Source organism: Pristis pectinata, chromosome 1 (assembly GCF_009764475.1).
Source record: "Pristis pectinata isolate sPriPec2 chromosome 1, sPriPec2.1.pri, whole genome shotgun sequence".
NCBI classification, from domain to species: Eukaryota; Metazoa; Chordata; class Chondrichthyes; order Rhinopristiformes; family Pristidae; genus Pristis; species Pristis pectinata.
In genome coordinates, this window is record NC_067405.1 from 112663058 (window position 1) to 112683237 (window position 20180).

Genomic DNA, 20180 nt, shown 5'->3' on the forward strand with positions numbered 1-20180 from the left:
AACTTCTGCTACTTCTGCTTATGTTTTAATATGATGGCTGCCAAACTTGAGCAGTATTGTCCTTGCAGGCATTTGCCATGTCAAAAAGGGCCATGCATAGGGGCTGACATTGATCCCTGCATTTTGCTAGGAATTGCCATATGAAGATCATGTCCAGTGTGCTTCTAAATGGACAGAATCCACACTCCGATTTAGGGAGCAGCTCTTCAGATACTGGGAAGAGATTTTTGATGGAGACCCTTGTGATAACTTTCTCTGTGACAGACAGCGGGGATAGTTGTCTCTAGACACCACTATCAGATCTATTCTTGAAGATGATTATGATCACAGCATCTCTGAGGTCCCCAGCAGGTCATCCTCTTCTGAGATGTCAGAGATGAGATTGTGAATTTGTGCCTGAAGTTTATCTCTGCCAAGTTTTAAAAGCTCACAGGGATACCATCTGCTCCTGCGGCTTTGTTGTTTTTCAGTTAATAGATAGATTTTTCAATCTCGTCTGTCTGAGGTGGTGGTGAGACTAGACCACATAATGACACATAATGTCAGGAGACTCACATGAAAGACAGAGCCTTGGTTGAGGAATTCTCCAAAGTACTCCTTCCAGTTGGTGCTGATTGCCTTTCTATTCTTGTTATGGTCTCCTCTGTCCGAGGCTCAGAGCTGGTGGGCTCTCAGATGTATGGGCTGTAGATGGCCCTGCAGTGCTGAAGAATTTGACTAGGTTGTGGTTGTCAACTGGATATAAGCAAAGTGAAGAAGTGGTAATGTGTGCTAAAGTGACTGCAATGTGTAATGTAAAGACTATTCACAGATGAGTAAAATCGTCATGGACTAATGTTCTAGAAAGAGTTCAGATCTCACCACTGCAGCTTGGGGAAGTTAAACTTATCTAATTAAATAATTTGAAATAAAAGGCAGTAATCAGGAATGGTTACAGAATTGGATGGTCTTAAAAATTGATCTGGTTTATTGACATTATTCAGAGACAAAAATCTTCCCTCATTGTTTGGTCCAGCTCACATGTGATACCACATTATTGGAATGTAGTTAGCTGTCCTCTGTAATGACCTGGCAAACCAATTAAATAGCAGCATACTGATTTGACCAAACACAGTGGCACAGAATTTGCAGTAAGAGTGGAGCATTTACTTATTCTGACATTAAAGAAAATTTCTCTCAAAGTTGTAGAGATCCCACTTGTGAAAAATTTCCTTTTCTGAGGTTTACTACTATCAAGTGTTGGTTCAGCAGGTTCTCTGGTATCCAGCAGCTGTGAAGTCTTCAAGCTGGTTGAGTCCCCAATCACAAAGAACCGTGCTCGATTGACTTTTCCATCTACCATCTTGAACGTTCAATCCCTCCATTACTAGTGTGTATTGTGTCTGCCATGTACACCATCTACAAGGTGCAGTGCAGTTACTCACCATGGTTTCCGTGGTAGCATCCCTAAAATCCAGATCCACCATCACCTAGAGATACAAGGGTAGTAGTATATGAGAACACCATTCTTCCAAGTTGTATACAGTCCTAACTTGAAAATATATCATTGTTCCTTCACCGTTACCAGATTGAAATCCAGGAACACCTTACCAAAGAACTACAGAAATACCTTCATCAGAAGGTCTACAGCTATTTAAGAATGTGCCTCACCTCAAGGGCAATTATGATAAGATAAGATATCTTTATTAGTCACATGTATATCGAAACACACAGTGAAATGCATCTTTAATGTAGTGTTCTGCGGGCAGCCCGCAAGTGTTGCCACGCTTCCGGTGCCAACATAGCATGCCCAAAAATTCCTAACCCCTACATCTTTTGGAATGTGGGAGGAAACCGAAGCATCTGGAGGAAACCCATGCAGACATGGGGAGAATGTACAAGCTCCTTACAGACAGCAGCCAGAATTGAAACCAGGTTGTTGGCGCTGTAAAGCGTTATGCTAACAGCTACACTACTGTGTTGGTCTTAAGAGAGACACCAGCATCTTGTTTACGAATAAAATAATTTCTTTACCATTTTTACTAAAGTCCTAGTTTTTGATAATTACAGGGCAGGGGAGGATATAACTGATATGCTACAATTGTAGGTACTGTGCCCTACAACGATGGCAGCAAAGCATCTGATTTGGAAAGGGAAATATTTGAAAAGCTGGGTGGCTGGAGATGATGTCGACTGAGTGTAAAATGGGTGGGGGAAGAGTGTTAGGGTGTGGGGAGGTAAGTTAAGAGGATACAACTGGGTTGAGAAGATGGTAAGGGAGAGGTGCTGGGAGGAAGGAGAACTGCAGAGTTGGGGGGGGTGAAATAGAAGTGCTAGGGTGTGGAGTGAAAAGAAGTGCAATGGGCTTGGAATAATGACAAAATGGATGAAATTGCTTTTGTTTCTTTCCTTTCTTCTGATCTATTTTGCATTATTGCTAACATGTGCACAATAATATGATATTGCAGGCAAAAAGATTACCATATTTGCCAGCAGAAACAGTTAAAATTGTGTTCTTTGTAACTTGTCTTACACTATTTGTGACTGAATTCAAAGTGAACCAATATATTCAGTCAATTATGTAAAAGCCCATCTGCTAATTTGGTATTACGTTGACAGAAATATTTTTTAGTAATTTATTTTGTGAATTTTCCTCCGTTAATATCTTAGTTTTATTATAATGTGGATTATTTTGTTTGGAGCAATTGGAATATAATGTGTAATTAGAGTTGATTTTATTTTGACATTTTCTTTTAGCAGAGTTGATCTGTATTTATCCTGCCAATGAGGCTTACATAAATGTACAGCAATTATGCCAATAATTACTGCAAAATGAATGCTTATTGCAATGATTATTTCTGATAATGTTGTCATCAGTACCTTACTGCCTGTAAATGTTGTATAAATCTCTTCATCCTGTATTTATGATTTAGTAATGCAGCCTCTGTTGTTTTAGAGTCAGAGAGAGAGAGAGAGAGAGAGAGAGAGAGAGAGAGAGAGAGAGAGAGAGAGAGACAGCAAGGAAACAGGCTCTTCGGCCCACCAAGTCTGCACTGACCTTCAACCACCCATTTACACCAATTCTACATTCTCATCACCTCCCACTCCCCTAGATTCTACCACTCACTGACATACTATGGGCAATTTATAGTGGCCAATTAACCTACCAACCCACAAGACTTTGGGATGTGGGAGGAAATTGGAGCATCCTGAGGAAGCCCACACAGTCATGGAGAATGTGCAAGCTGGAGACAGAGAGCACCCGAGGTCAGGTTTGAACTCTGGTCTCTGGTACTGTGATGCAATGACTCTGCTAGCTATGCCATTGTGCTGCCCAAGTGCCCCACTTTTACTGTGTTAACATTTTACAGCTTTGTGAAGCTGTGGTACTGAGGTGTATTGACCTGCTAGTGACATCTTCCAAAGTTACAAAAAAATTGAACAATTCACTCTTTCCCAATATTAGTAATTCAAATGCTACATGATATACCTCCCAGTATTCTATTATACACTGAAGAATAAGGATCAAAATGTTAGCTTTACTTAGTGTGAAAACAAAGATGTAACAATTCATTTGTTTTCAAGTTAAGGATTGCTGTGATGCAGTTGTCATTTTGATGTGGTACAAATGTTTCATTTAACATTAATGTCAGATCAAGGGCTAATATCAGAGTGGATGAATGTGAGATCCCAGAGAAGGCAGGTATATATTACTTGCGCAAAAAAAAACTGCTGGAGGAACTTAGCGGGTCAGGCAGCATTTGTGGACTGTTGCAGGGTCTCGACCTGAAGCATCAACTATTCTACCTCTACAGGTGCTGCCTGACCTTCTGAATTCCTCTAGCAGTTTGCTTTTTGCTCCAGATTCCAGCATTGGCAGTCTCTTGTGTCTCCTCTTTACATTACTTGTGTTTGACACCATTTGGAGTACAATTTGGAACAGATTTTAAAAGTGCTTAGAACCTGCTGTAAACATTATAAACCAATCCAGTACATTGTTTCAATATGCTGAGAATATATGAGACCATATTTAAAGTTTTTAAGCATGGAAGCAGGGAGTATTCTTCCAGGAAAGATTGCCTGTAATGCAAAAAGGCAGCACAAGCAGATATTGCTGGCCTTGAATTGATTTTTTAAAATTCATTTCTCAGTATCTGGACAACTCTGGAAAGGCCAGCATTTATTGCCCATCCCCACGTACCTTTGAGAAGGTGGTGGTAGCCATTAATGAACCACTGTGGTCCTTCTGGTGAAGGTACTCCCACTGTGGTGTTGGCCAGGTAGTTCCAGGATTTTGATCCAGTGAAATGGAGGAACAGTAACATAATTCCAAGTCAGGATGGTGTGTGATTTAGATGCACTTGAAGCCCTTGTCTTTCTTGGTGATGAAGGTCATGGGTTTAGAAGATGCTGCCAGGGTAGCCTGGGCAAGTAACTGCAGTGCATTTGGATGGTGCACTGATTCACAGTAATCCAAGTTGGAGTGAAAATCCTTTTTGTTAGCAGATGCCACACATTCATCTTCTGGTGCCCTATAACTACTTGAGAAGAGTCTATTATCCATGGTTTTTGGGAAAGCCAGCTGCTGTTGCCTATCCCACAACTCACTTGTTGGGTTTTGTTATAACCCGTCGGGTAGGCAGTATATTGGTTAGCTCTGTACAGGGAGAAAGCAGGAATAGTGTGCTGAATCTGGATGATCAACCAATGGTGAAGCAAGCTCAAGGGGCTGAATGGCCTACTCCTATATTTCTACCTTTCAGTAGATGTTGGTGACCTGTTTGATGCAGTTGTGAATTAAAGATGAATTAAAGAAGTGAATTAAACCCTCACCCCCATCCCTGATGTAGGAGAAGCTGCAGATGGACACCTCAGTCAGCAACTGCAGATCTGGTGAATTGCAGGCCATCCACCCACTGCCACCCCCCCCCCCCCCCAATGCAGCATTGCTGACCTATATGCAGAAATACATAGTCATGTCTTCTAAGCCTGGCTAAGGCATTTTTTTTAGTTCCAGCAGCCAGAGCAGCAGAGGGGAGGAGCTAGCAGCCTTTTTTACATATAAAAGTTGTTTCTGATTGGCTAAGTGTGTGGCAACTCAGCCAATAAAAAGGCAGGCAGGGTAAAGCAGAGCGGCCATTGTGTGAGTGGGCCAGTGTAAGTGTGGGGAGCTGAGGTTTTGGCTCATGAGGCTTAGGCGTCAAGGGGTGGAGGCTAAGGTGAGGATCTGTTAGGTTCTCTATCTTCCTTTATTATTGCACAGGTAGAGCAGTGGGAATGACACCCAGTACAGTGGTGTGCTCCTCTTGCATGATGTGGGAACTCAGGGAGACCTCCAGTGTCCCTGATGACTACATCAGCGAGAAATGCATCCGGCTGCAACTCCTTAGAGACCGTGTTAGGGAACTGGAGCTGGAGCTGGATGACCTTCGGATCATTTGGGAGACTGAGGGGTTGATAGACAGGAGTTACAGGGAAGCAGTCATACCTAAGTTGCAGGAGGCAGGTGGCTGGGTGACCATCAGGAGAGAGAAAAGGAATAGGTAGTCAGTGCAGGGTACCCCTGCGGCTGTTCCCCTCAATAACAAGTATATGATTTTAGATTCTTTTGGGGGGGGATGACCTACCAGGGGAAAGCCAAAGCAGTCAAGTCTTGGGCTCAGAAGGGAAGCGAGGAGAAGAGGCAAGCGGTAGTGAAAAGGGATTCATCAGTCAGGGGAGCAGACAGGAGGTTCTGTAGACGAGAACGAGACTCTCAGATGGTATGTTGCCTCCCAGGTGCCAGGGTCAGAGATGCCTTGGATCAAGTCCATAGCATCCTTAAGGGGGAGGGTGAGTGGACAGAGGTTGTGGTACACGTTGGTACCAATGACATAGGCAGGAAAAGTGACAAGGTCCTGCAAAGTGAATACAGGGAGTTAGATGCTAAGTTAAAAGACAGGACCTCCAGGGTGGTGATCTCAGGATTGCTACCTGTGCCACGTGCTAGTGAGGCAAGAAATATGAAGATAGTGCAGCTTAACACGTGGCTGAGCAGATGGTGCAGGAGGGAGGGCTTCAGATTTTTAAATCATTGGGCTCTCTTCCAGGGTAGCTGGGATCAGTACAACGGGATAGTACCAATATCCTTGCGGGAAGGTTTGCTGGTGCTGCTCGGGGCGGTTTGAACTAGAGTTGCAGGGGGCTGGGAACCAGAGCGGCAGGGCAGCAAGTGGAGACACTGTGGGGAAAGTAGATGTTAAGACTACAAGCAAAGATGGAAACTGAAAGGTTGAGCGAGGTGGGAATAATGTTCTGAGTTGTGTCTATTTCAATGCGAGGAGTATTGTAGGTAAGGCAGGTGAACTTAGAACGTGGACCCAAACGTGGAATTATGATGTTGTAGCCATTAGTGAGACTTGGTTGCAGGAGGGGCAGGACTGGCAGCTCAGTATTCTGGGGTTCCGTTGTTTTAGACATGATAGAGGGGGAGGGTTGGCATCACTCATCAGGGAAAATGTCACGGCAGTGCTCAGAGAGGACATACTGGAGGGCTCAACTACTGAGGCAATTTGGGTGGAACTAAGGAATAAAAAAGGGACAACCACGTTAATGGGACTATATTATAGACCTCCCAATGTCTCAGCATGGCTTTGCATGTGGCAGGTCATGTCTAACCAATCTAATAGAGTTTTTTGAGGAGGTTACCAGGAAGGTTGATGAAGGAAAGGTGGTGGATGTTTTCTACATGGACTTTAGCAAGGCCTTTGACAAATTCACGCAAGGGAGGCTGCTCCAGAAGGTTAAGTTGCATGGCATTCAGGATGAAGTAGTCAGTTGGATTCAACGTTGGCTTAGCGGGAGAAGCCAGAGAATGGTAGTAGATGGTTGTCTCTCTGATTGGAGGCCTGTGACTAGTGGTGTGCCGCAGGGATCAGTGCTGGGTCCGTTGTTGTTTATCATCTATATTAATGATTTAGGTGATAATGTGGTAAACTGGATCAGCAAATTTGCGCATGACACCAAGATTGGTGGACAGCAAGGAAGGCTATCAAAGCTTGCAAAGTGATGTGGACCAGCTGGGAAAATGGGCTGAAAAATGGCAGAAGGAATTCAATGCAGACAAGTGTGAGGTGATGCACTTTGGGAGGACAAACCAATGTAAGACTTACACAGTGAATGGTAGGGCACTGAGGTGTGCGGTAGAACAAAGGGACCTGGGAATACAGATCCATAATTCCTTGAAAGTGGCATCGCAGGTAGATAGGGTCGTAAAGAGAGCTTTTGGCACATTGGCCTTCATAAATCAGGGCATTGAGTACAGGAGTTGGGATGTTATGTTGATGTTGTATAAGACGTTAGTGAGACCAAATCTAGAGTATTGTGTGTCACCTACCTACAGGAAAGATATCAATAAGCTTGAAAGAGTGCAGAGAAAATTTACACAGATGTTGCTGGGACTTGAAGACCTGAGTTACAGTGATGGGTTGAATAGGTTAGGACTTTATATTCCCTGAAGCACAGGAGAATGAGGGGAGATCTTATAGAAGTATACAAAATTATTAGGGGTATAGATATGGTGAATGCATGCAGGCTCTTTCATCTCAGATTGGGTGAGACTAGAGCTGGAGGTCATAGGTTTAGGATGAAAGGTGAAATATTTAGGGAATCTGAGGGGTAACTACTTCACTCAGAGGGTGGTGCGAGTGTGCAATGAGCTGCCAGCAGAAGTGGTGGGTGTGGGTTCAATTGTAACATTTAAGAGAAGTTTGGATAGGTACATAAATGGGAGGTATGGAGGGATATAGTCCGGCTATAGGTAGATGGGACTAGGCAGAAAACCAGGCCAGCATGGACTAGATGGGCTGAAGGTCCTATTTCTGTGCTGTAGTGCTCTATGACTCTAAAGTTTTTTACCTGTAGTCCCCCTGACTTTGTTTTCTAACAGGGCCACCAATTGCTCATCAGGGTTATTGACATCAACTGTTCTTCATGCCAAGCAAAACAAGCACCCATGATAAACTTAGAACAAAGCAAAAAAAAATCAGAATTACGTCTTCAAGCTCTCATGTTTCTTGGACATCCATTTGCATACAATGACCAGTTGTACATACGTCCCTGTGGTCTGAGTGGCTGCGGCCAGGTACCCTTAAAATAGTACTTCAATCATGTGAGGCCAATCCAGTGAGAGTTTTATCCAACTGGTTGGTGTAGGTGGTGTAGTGGCTGCCCACTTAAGATCATGTTGGAATCCTAATCCTCTTGTGGGTGTTCTGATGTGATGTATTCAAGAGTTATCTTGAACAGAATCAGCTTCTGTGTTTAAAACAGAGGCTGGACTATTCTCAGCATACATGGGATGGTCAGGTTAATTTTTTTTATTTTATTGGATGCAAGCTCCATTTCCACTAAATGTTGTGTTAAAATGCACATCTGTCCTCCTGACACCTGGCTTTCTATTTTGTTTGTGACATGACTAATCCATCACTTAAGCGTAAGCAGACTTTCCCTGATTTCACAGCCAGAACATTTCAACTTGTAACTTTGACAGAATCAAACTGTAACCACAACAGCAGTGGTGACCTTCAGTCTAATCAGCTACATTTCTGATTGTGTAGTTCACTGAAATACAAGCAGAATTCTGACAAGTGACAAATGGTGAACATCAGTATTCATGCTGAGACAGATTTACTGCTGATTTTTTTGAAAATAGTTCATGTTCTGAGAAATGTCTACAGTTCATAAATCATTCTGACTGCCTTGGCTGATATGCTGACTGCTGTAACAATTAAGCACTGGAAAGTTATTCAGACACTCCATTTCATTTTATATATTGTCATTTATGTTTTAAAAAAATCGAAATCTTCTTAACTCATCTTTATGTATTGTAAGTACTATGCTACATTCATACTATAAAATACTAAGTGTTATCTGTGACAAATGGCGAAAGAAAAAGTTAAGACATACTAGAAGTAGATTTTCCAACTTGGAATTGGAATTGGTTTATTATTGTCACTTGTACCGAGGTACAGTGAAAAACTTGTCTTGCATACCATTCATACAGATCAATTCATTACACAGTGCATTGAGGTAGTGCAAAGTAAAAATTTACAGAATGCAGAATAAAGTGTCACATTACAGAGAAAGTGCAGTGCAGGTTGACAATAAGGTGCAAGTCATAACGAGGTAGATTGTGAGGTCAAGAGTACATCTTATCGTACTAGGGAACCATTCAATGCTCTTATAACAGCAGGACAGGAGCTGTCCTTGAGCCTGATATACGTACTTTCAGGCTTTTGTATCTTCTGCCCCATGGGAGAGAGTAGAAGAGAGAAAATCCAGGGTGGGTGGGGTCTTTGATTATGCTAGCTGCTTTACCGAGGCAGCGAGAAGTATTGACAGAGTCCATGGAGGGGAGGCTGGTTTCCCTGATGTGCTGAGCTGTGTCCACAACTCTCTGCAGTTTCTTGCAGTCATGGCATTGCACTACGAGATAATTTCTTTCCAGCCAGAATTCTGGGAGACAGGAAACTCAGACAGTTTGGAGGAACTATCAGGGTAAGATTGTCTTTCCCAGCAAAACATTGGAAACAGAGGATGGGCTAGCTTTTACTCTTTTATTCCCACTTAAGCAATTTTTTGGGTATCAGGATGTCACTGGCAAATCTAGCACGTATTGCCTATTTCTAAATGGCCTTGAGAAGGGGGTGGTGAGCCATCTTGAATTGATGCAGTCTTGGTGAATCTACTCCTGCAGTGTGTTGAGGGAAGGATTTGCAGGAATTAGATCCAGGTCGGATAATATTTTCCCAAGTTAGGATGGTGTGCATATTGGAAGGTTACATACAGGTGGTGGTGTTCCCATGCACCTGAGTCCATGTCCTTCACGGTGGGTTTGGAGGGTGCTGTTGGAGTAGCAAAGGCAAGTAACTGCAGTGTATTTTGCAGATTGTGCACACTGTAGCCACTGTTTCTCAGATTTATAGGTAGTGGCTTGGATATCAATTAAATGAGCTGCTTTCGGTAATTTCAAGCACCATTAAAATATTTAGGGAATAACAGGTATAATGATATTAGCTTGTTTGTTTCTGATGCTGTTACCACTCCAAACATTATCCACAATAGCACATCACTGAATCACTGGGGCATTGGGCACATTTCTTCATTATGCACTTTGTACAGCAATGTAAACTTGGCAACATATCCCCTGTATGTTTCTTCAAGAATCCTGGGAGCTATTTTGTTAATAATACCTGAAATTGTAAATCTGCTGACATAGTCTATCTGAGAGAATGTTTCATTTTTACATAACCTAACCATGAACAACAGAGGCAAACAGCAGTCAAAAGATGTCTGATGGTATTGTCTGCATTGGTTTTGCCTAATAACTAATACAGGTGTCACCTGTTGAACACTGTCTATGAATTTTCTTCCTGCAAGGTTTCAAGGGCATTGCTGCCACATATTACTTTTGTTGCTTGAGGTTATTATAATAACATCAGTCAATTTAGTGTCTCAAAATGGCGAGAGGGTTTTTGATGCAATGTTGAAGATTTACCCTGTTCAATCTTGTACAAAATCTCTTATTTCAGTCCTTTGAGCTCAGAATATTTTATAGAATTTTGTGATTACGTTGATTGGTTCTGAGTGATGATGGGATGTGACTTGGTCAGGTCCACCTTGCTAACAAGTACTTCTTGTATTCCTGGGCAATATGGATATAACAAGGCTCATAAAATGGTATGCTCTAGAATAGAAATTTGTTTTCCTTAAGGTATGCTTTTTGCTACCTCTAGAATTATTCAGTATGTGCTTGAAAAGCTTTGCAACTTTACATGGTATATTCTGCATAGCACAGATGTACTTTATGAGATCATTGTGGATCTTCCTCAAGAATTAAGAATCCTACCTATTTCTAAGTCAGATGAACATGTTTCATACTTTATGAAACCATGTGAGTGCCCTAAGTATTAATGTTTCATCTGCTTTTATTAAGGGTTCTATTCTAGTGATGCCTAATCCAATGGTAGGTTTGTGGTGTATGTGATCTACCCAGATAACCTAACCTCGTATCTTGTGATCTTACCTATTGATATTCCTGCATCCTTTCACAATTTTTCCTGATGTGTTATCAGTAGAAGTATAGATATTGAAAGGGCAAAGCCAGAGGGTGGTGAATTGGTGGTGAATTTGTGGAACTCCTTGCCACGTACAGCAGTGGAGGCCAGATCAGTGGGGGCGTTCAAAGAAGAGATAGATAGATATCTAAATAGTCAGGGTATCAAGGGATATGGGGATAAGGCCGGAAATTGGGTTAGAATAGGTTATTTTTTTTTCCTCCCCATTCCCCATTTCTTTTTCCCTTTTCCTTGGAGCAGACTCGATGGGCCGCATGGCCTGCTTCTGCTCCCTTGTCTTGTGATCTTGTGAATGCTGGTAATTGAAGATCACCTCAGCCAGTGAAATAGGAATCACAAGAGAGTCTTGCTCATTTTAGCTGACCAAAGCATTCTTCAAGCTCTTTTAATGGTACTCTGATATTCCCTCCTTCTTTGGTCAGCAGATTGGCAAAGGGCAGTTTTACAGAGAGCTGAAATGCAGAGGTGATTTTTCTTTCCCATAAAATTACATAATTATGCAATAGCATTTTCAATATTACACATAACCCTCTGCAGCAAAAAATAGCAGAATAAAACATTTGTTTTGTTTTTGAATACTCTCTGAATGCTGAAGCACTAATGATTCCACAAGTTCAATCTTGTTTAGTGTAACTTTGGAAAGAAACCATTATAAGAGATATTTAAATTGCAAAACTATGCCAGGATTTTAACGAGATTTGTCTGCAGGAAATGTTTGTCAGGAAAAGAGTAGAGAACATTCCTGGACGTGAATCATTAATTTCCAGTATAATACTTTAAACACATATAGAACATCCTGCCTTGAAATACTGCCAAATGTCTACAGTCTTGGTATCTTTAATCTTGTAATAATTTAGATCATTTTCACATCCCTGGAGAAAACTCCAAGAACATTATTTTTCCTTACTGTCAAACACTGAGAACTTTGAAAGTAAATCTGTAAATTGAAATAGGCTGTTTAATTAATAAAATCCATTCATGTGTAATGCCTGTTTATGCCAATTTATTGTCACTAAGTAAAATTGGCATCTGTATGGGGATTATGGAAGAATATGAACATGTGGCAAAATTACATTAAAAGTTCTTGTGCTTGATAACCTGGTACACTTGAGATTTGTTTACTTTAATCATGAAGAAAATTCTGAAGATTGTTTAAAACATTTATATTTCTCTTGTCCTCCCCTCTCCCATTGCTTTTACATTAGATAGTTGCTGCAATCATGGCAATTACTGGGATTGTAATGATGGCATATGCGGATGGTTTCCACGGTGATTCAATCATGGGAGTCGCACTGGCTGTTGGATCTGCCTCCACATCAGCATTATACAAGGTAAATGCACCAACATCAACCTATCAACCTTCTAAAAATTGGTTAAATGGTTCTAATAATTTGTTTCCTCTTTTAACATGGCACTGAGTTCCAATGATAATATGATTGTACACAGTTGTCAATCACAGTTTACTAGATTGTTCTTCTAGCCCTAACTTTGTTTTATTTCCCAAGGATATTCAGCAATAGGGACTGTCCCCTCCCCCACTCCACTACTATCCCTATCCCCTCCCTCACCTTTCCCAGGTGGAGAAGTTCCTGAGGAGGATTCCTTGTGACCATATAGCTGCTGGGCACTGGTCAATTGGGATGTGTTAGGAGAAGATGCCCCTGCCAAACAGTTGATGTGTGCAGTCCTTGCAACAGGCCTGGAACCAGCTAGAATGCCCCTTTGCTCGGAAGGTGTGGCAGCAGATGAGTTAATATCTGTAGTGAAAACAGAAAATGCTGGAGATACTCAGCAGATGAAGCAATATCTGTGAAAAGAGAAACAGAGTTGGTGTTTCATGTCAAAGACTTTGCATCAGACTTTTCATTCTGGCTTAATCACAGCCCATCACCACTGCACATTTAATTCTTTCCATACAGCCCTTCAGGTAAAAGTAATTAAAACTCATGAAGGGCAAAGATAGAATAGATAGTCAAAATTGTCAAGAACCAGAGTACATAGAATGAAGATGATCAGCAAAAGTGACATGTTTCTTTACGCGGAGAGTGGCTGGGGTCTGGAATGCACTGCCTGTGGTAGTGGCGGGGGCAGCAAAAGGGGGCTGGACAAGTATGTGAAAAGAAGTAATTTGCAGGAGTGTGTGAATGGCGTGAGGAAGTGGGATCAGCTGGATTACTCGTATACAGAACCAGTACAGACCTGAAGGGCCACGTGGCCACGGAACTATTTTGTGATTCTGTGCATTTCCTCCTTCCCAACTCCACCACTCCTTTCTTTCCATCTGATTCTATATTTCCCCCATCTCCATGGCAGCCTGAGTGGCAGCTGCTGTCTGTGAGTGTGCAGATTGGGCTCCAACAACTCTATTCGATCCAATCAGGCTAATTACCACCCAGTCAGTCTACTCTCAATCATCAGCAAAACAATGGGAAGTGTTCTCAATAGTGCTATCAAGCAGCAATTAGTCACTAGTAACCTGTTTACCAATGCTCAGTTTGGGATTTTCCAGGTCCATTAAGCTTCAAACCTAATCAGGGAATCCCAGAGGCGAGGTGAGAGTGCTTGTTTTTTCATCAAGGAGCACTGGGCCGAGTGTGGCATCAAGGAGTCCTGGTAAAACTAAGGTCACTGGGCGGCACAGTGGTGCAGCAATTAATGCTGTTGCCACACAGCTCCAGCAATACAGCTTCACTTCTGACCTCCGGTGCTGTCTGTGTGGAGTTTGCACACTCTCCTTGTGGGTTTCCCCCAGCTGCTCCGGTTCCGTCCCACACCCAAAGTTGTACTGGTGGGTTACTTGGCTGCTATAAATTTCCTCTAGTGCAGGTGGGTGGCTGGAGAGTCAGAGGTGGGGGGGTGGGGGTGGTGTTGATGAGCCATTGAGAGAGAATAGTTTAAGGGAAGTGTGGGAAATGGGTCTAATGGGCAGAGAGAATGGGCTGAATGCCCTCCTATGTCATACGAAAATGAGAAAATAATAAGTATAAAATCAAGGTGAAAGCATTCCAGTGATTGGAGGAGATGAGTGGCACACCTTCTGAGACCCAAAAGCCTTTCCCCAATCTACAAGACACAAGTTGAGAGAATGGTCAAAAAACCCTCTGCTTACCTGGGCGAATACAGCCCCAACAATGTTCAAGAAACTTTACACAATCCAAACCAAAGCAGCTTACTTTCAACCATCACTAAAGACAAGGGCAACAGCCGCAAGTCACACATCATCCTGACCTGAAAATATGTTGCCATTCCTTCATTGACACTCTGTCAAAATTCTATAACTTCCTACTCTAAAGCATTGTGGGAGTACCTTCAGTGTAGGAGTTCATGAAGCCAGCTTCACACCACCACTTCGCAGGCAATTAGGGATCAGCGATAAATGCTGGCCTTGCCAGTGATATCCAGTACCCAGGAAACGAATGCAGAAAGTCTTGATTGATGGAATTGTTGTTAGGTGAGTGATGGGTGTGTGGCGTAATGAGCCATGTTTGAAACTGCTGGTTTTGTTGCTGAGATTTGGAATTCGAAGATGTGTTCTCTGATCATGACATTTGCTTGAAGCCATTGAACTTTTTTGTGATACTGTAATCCAATTTTTAGAGCTTGAAGCCTTTTATTGTCTGCCACAGCTGTCTCCATGTGCAACCTTTGCAGAGTGTGACTGGTAGGCCGTCTGATCACATTGCTCCTAACCTGCCCTTCTTTGCACAATGGTTCCAGTGCAGAGACCCGAACATTGGAGCTTGGTCTTTTCCACATAATGTCATTAAGTGACAGTTTCCCAAGTCATATGGGAGTACCCTAGCCACAAACCGCCTCCCTTGAAAGAGATGCAGACTAGCTTTAAGTAGTACAGACCGGTTTTAATTCACTGATCATGACAGTTGAGACATGCAGTGTAGTGAATGCTAACTATAACCAGCGATTATGTAAATGAGCAGCAGTACAAAGTTTCTATGCCGCCTGCATTCAAATCAGTAGGCATGGATTAATGGTTCATTGTGATCCCTGCACCTGGGGCCATCTGATGGATCCATTTATTTATTTATTTTTAAAAGAGATTTTCAATGTTGGGAAAACTTTTATTTATGGAGGCTTGAAACTATAGATGCCCTTCCTTCCAATGCCTAAGAGCACCTTAACATGTTAAGAATATTTATATGATTTTGCCGCAATTTTCCTTATTATTTTTAAGCTAATTTTCAGCCCTCCTATTGATTCTGTATCATCCGTCCATTAACTTATAAGAAGCTTTCAGAAAACTAATGTACACCTCATCCACTGTATTTCTCCCATTCATCTCACCAATCCTGTCCTCAAAGGATGAGAAGTAACTAGAATTTGGACTTGGCTTTCTAACTTCACAGCGAGCCATTTACCTTGACAACAATTATCTCTTCAGACAAATGGTCACATTTTACAGGAACAACAAAATCTACCATTAATTTGCAAAAAAAACCATCAATAGATTCTGGTCCTAGTATCTACCAAACTGAATTGTGTTATCAGCAGTTGAGGGAAAAAAAGGTTGAATTCACCACAAGCAAATACCACAAAAATAGCAGATCAGGCAATCTAGACAGTTCCCATAGAAATGCTACACTAATGAGCAGAAAACAGAGGATAAAGGGATCAAATTAACATCAGTTTCCAAATACCTTTCCAATATACCAGTTCATCCAGCCTCCTGATTCTACAGTCTGATTCTCAATCTTGCTACAATCAGGTTTAGGACATTGGGGATGAGTGAATCCCTTGATGACTATAAAAATATTAAGAACACTCTTAAAAGGGAAATCAGGAGGGCAAAGAGAGGGTATGAGTTGGATCTGGCAGGTAAGGTTAAGGAAAATTCCAAGAGGTTCTCTAACTATATAAAGAGTAAAAGGGTAGCTAGGCAGAGAGTAAATCCACTTAGAGATCAGCAGGGCTGCCTATGTCTCAAGCCACAGGTGGGATCTTTAAATAAATATTTCTCCTCTGTCTACTGAGGGAAAAATCATGGTTGCTCAAGAGATAAGGGAAACTAGTGGAGATGTTTTGAGGGAAATTCATATTACCGGGGAGGAGGTACTTGCAGCCATGCAGCACATTAAGGTGAATAAGTTCCCAGGCCCTGACTGAGTGCATCCTCGGACTTTGTGAGAAGCTAGAGGAGAAATTGCGGAGGCCCTTGCAGAGATATTTGCTTCATCGTTACCTACTGGTGAAGTTCCCAAAGACTGGAAGGTGGCTAATGTGGTTCTGTTGTTTAAGAATGGTAGCAAGGACAAGCCAAGGAGCTACAAGCTGATCAACCTGACATCAGTAGTGAGGAGATTACTGGAGGGAATTCTGAGGGACAGGATCTACCAGCATTTGGATAGACAGAGTCTGATTAGGAGGAGTCAGCATGGCTTTGTGTGTGGAAAGTCGTGCTTGACGAAGCTTTTAGAGTTTTTTTGAAGAGGTAACCAAAAAGGTAGAGGAGGATAGGGCAGTGGATGTTGTCCATTTGGACTTTAGGGCCTTCAACAAGGTCCCACATGGTAGATTGGTCTGGAAGGTTAGGTCCCATGGAATCCAGGGAAAGCTAGTTGGGTGGATTCAAAATTGACTTGGAGGTAGGAAGCAGAGGGTAGTGGTTGAAGGTTGTTTCTTGGAATGGAGGCCGGTGACTAGTGGTGTGCCACAGGGGTCAGTGGTTATTCATTATTTATATAAATGATTTGGATGCAAATGCACAAGGCTTGATCAGTAAGTTTGTGGATGTCTCAAAATTAGGAGGTGTTGTTGATGGTGAAGAAGGTTATTGTAGATTACAGGGGGATCTCGATCAGTTAGGGAAGTGGGCTGAGGAGTGGCTAATGAATTTCAATACAGATAAGTGTGAGGTGATGCATTATGGAAAGTCAAACCAGTGTAGGACTTGTACAATGAATGGCAGGGCACTAGGGAGTGTAATGGAACAGAGGGATGTAGGAGTACAAGTGCACAGTTCGTTGAAAGCAGTGTCACAGGTAGACAGGGTGGTGAAAAAGGCGTTTGGCCTTCATCAGTCAGAGCACTAAGTATAGGAGTTGGGACATTACATTACAGTTGTATTAGTTGTTGGTGAGTCTGCACTTGGAGTACTTTGTACAGTTTTGGTCACCCTGTTAAAGGAAAGACATTAAACTGGAATGAGTGCAGAAAAAATTTACGAGTATGTTGCCAGAACTAGAGGGCCTGAGTTATAGGGGGAGGTTGGCCAGGCTAGGTCTTTATTCCTTGGAGCATAGGAAAATGAGGAGTGATCTTGTAGTGGTTTATAAAATCATGAGGGGCATAGACAAGGTGGATGGTAGCAGTCTTTTCCCTTGGGTAGTGGAGTCCAATACTAGAGGGCATAGATTTAGGATGAGAAGGGAAAGATTTAAAAGGAACTTGAAAGGCAACTTTTTCACGCAGAGGGTGGTGAGTATATGGAATGAGCTGCCAGAAGAAGTGGTTGAGGCAGGTACAATAGTATCATTTAAGAAGCACTTGGATAGGTACATGCGGTCGGGGGGGGGGGGAGCTTAGAGGGATATGGGCTGAATGCAGGAAATTGGGACTAGATAAGTGGGCACCATGGTCGGCATGGACTCATTGGGCCGAAGGGTCTGTATCCGTGCTGTATTGCTCTATGACTCCATCTACCGGATATTAAAAACTTAAAAAGAACATGATAAAACAGGTATTAGGCGTAATAATTTGACTGGGGTGGTATACATCAGTTATCTGTTATCTTATTAATTTGTATTGAAGTCAGGGTAACTGAGTATTTAATGGGCAATTGATGCAGTATCTCCTATTTTGCACCAGCAGCCCATTTAAACTTCTACCCTATTAAGAACTTTAAATTCAAACTGTTGATTTGCTAAACATCTCTACTTTGAAAAGTTAAATCTCACCAGATACATGAAGGGAACTTGAATTCAAACCAATTATTCAAGCTTCAGTAAGACTGCAAATTTCACAGTCGGCCTAATTTAGCATTCCTTCTAAATTTAATATACTGATAAATCTCCCACAAGACGGCAATTGCTGGACCGCAGCAGCACATATGGTTGTTAATCAATTTCTTTTGGGATATTTGCTCTTTGAAACTATATTTGTTTAGATTGAGTAAAAAAAAATTCACTAAGAAAAATAACATTGAGTCAAAATGTCAAAGGCAGATCCAACAACAGAGTTCCTACTTGCTATACTAGGCCCTGAACCAACTGGACATGTAAAAGAATCTGAGTCAGGGCTGTGTGCCCTCAAAGGACAAGTCATGAAATCGTTGTCTTCTCTCTAAAGGGACTAGAACCAAACCTCTTAGCACTGGATGCCTTTTAGATAGTGTGCTTTTGGACAACATACAGAAGGTCCTGCTCTTAGGGACATTAATGCTCTGGCTGTGGGATTTCTGCCCTAGATTCTGAGCACAGCTCCTTGAAAGCTATGAGCAGTGACGCAGACTACCACTAACCAGGTGGGTTAACCCAATGGGCCGAATGGACTAGTTCCGCTCCTATATCTTATGGTTAAGTACGAACCACATGAGGTGTATCTGGCCACGGAAAGTGGAAGAAAATGGGTGCTAAATTGAAAAATGCAATGTTATTCATTTCAATGTTCATAATTGTTTTTTTTGGTGTTGCAGACTACCACTAACCAGGTGGGTTAACCCGATGGGCCAAATTTACATTTGTTGAGATTGAGAAAAAAATCTTAAATTCTCTTTATCCTGAAGACAACCAGCTTCTTCATCTTTCATTAATGGTGGAAGAAAGTGGTGCTCTTGTCTCTGAATTGTAAAGTTCTGGTTCCAGATATTTGAACAAAAAACTAGGCTGAGGTTCTGGTTGTGTACTGAGATAGGTGTACTGAGATAGGTGTACTGAGGTGTTAATCCAAGACCCTATCTACTCTTTTAGGTGAACATAAAAGATCCCATGGCACAAATTTGAAGAAGCAGACAGGAATTATCTTTAGGTTCTGAGACAATTATGACCTCTCAATGAACGTTTTTAGCCATAATCACAATAGTATTTTGGAAGCTGTCAGTGCCATGATTGCTATATTACAATAGGACTATACTTCCAAAAAAATTTCATTGAGTATACAATGCTTTTGAAATGATTTGAAAGGAATGTATGAGTGACCGTATATATGCAAGTCATTCTTTCTTAACTGTTTTCTGAACAGATATTCTGAATTTATGGAAACAGAAAATGCTGGAAGTACTCAGCAGGTCAGGCATATTTTGCAGAGGGGGAGAAATAAATTAGCATTTCAGGTCATTTGAAATTATTAATCCGAAAACAGATATGTTTAAATATCTAAGATGATTTTAAACTATATGCAAAACATTCTCCAGTTGAGTGTTAATCAGTTCAACTTTATCTGGACATTTTAAAATATGTATTTTTCTTTACAAAGGCAAATCTCGTGTATTATGAACTGTCTTGTGTCAAAAAGTGGATCTTGGTTCAGCAATTCCAATAATTGTCATCTGATTTTGGAGACAAGGATGAGCAGCTGGGAAGCTAAAGTAAATGCAGAAACTTAAAGTTAATTCACACTCAGTTTAACCACAAAACAAATAACCAAAATACAAGAAATCATAATTTCACTGTATCCTCATGTAATAGTTATTCAGTATCTCACTTTGATTTTGATCAGCATGTTTGCTGTTTTCAACATCGCCTCCTGCTATTTGGGTCTTGGCCTTTACCCTCTGTTGCTATTAAGTAAAAACTTACATTGTTCTGTTGGACTAAGTTCACAATCTATGACTGAATGTTAGGACATGGATAAAGTGAGACATAAATTGTTACTCTCACATATGTTGCAATGACAATCTTTGTCAGAATTGTATGGAAATGATGGAAAGGCATGTTTTCAGGTGATTTATGCCATATATGTGAAGCAATTGTTTGTTGATATATTTAAGTTTTAAAATTTTTTTAAAGACTACAGCACCATTAATTACAATGTTAAAGGCTCAGGGGGCAGGCATGGTAGTGCAGCGGTTAGTGTAACGCTTTACAGCGCCAGCGACCTGGGTTCAGTTCTTGCCGCTGTCTGTAGGGAGTT

The 20180-nt window shown here is 41.6% G+C and overlaps 1 protein-coding gene and 1 long non-coding RNA gene across 7 annotated transcripts in view; one reads left to right on the plus strand and one right to left on the minus strand.

Annotated features, from left to right (window-relative positions):
- slc35f4 (solute carrier family 35 member F4) overlaps window positions 1-20180 on the plus strand; it is a 109946-nt gene that overhangs the window by 80688 nt on the left and 9078 nt on the right. For 5 of the 6 annotated variants that reach the window (XM_052019505.1, XM_052019515.1, XM_052019523.1 and 2 more), the window contains one exon: window positions 12302-12427. In XM_052019505.1, coding sequence (XP_051875465.1) covers window positions 12302-12427 — 126 coding nt within the window. The remainder of the gene's footprint in view (window positions 1-12301; window positions 12428-20180) is intronic. The other variant, XM_052019548.1, reaches the window with a different exon arrangement.
- Window positions 646-12679, minus strand: LOC127572380 (uncharacterized). Its single transcript, XR_007956623.1, has 3 exons — window positions 12665-12679; window positions 1425-1469; window positions 646-735 (listed from the first exon to the last, which is right to left on the minus strand). It is a non-coding gene; the product is annotated as an uncharacterized LOC127572380 (long non-coding RNA).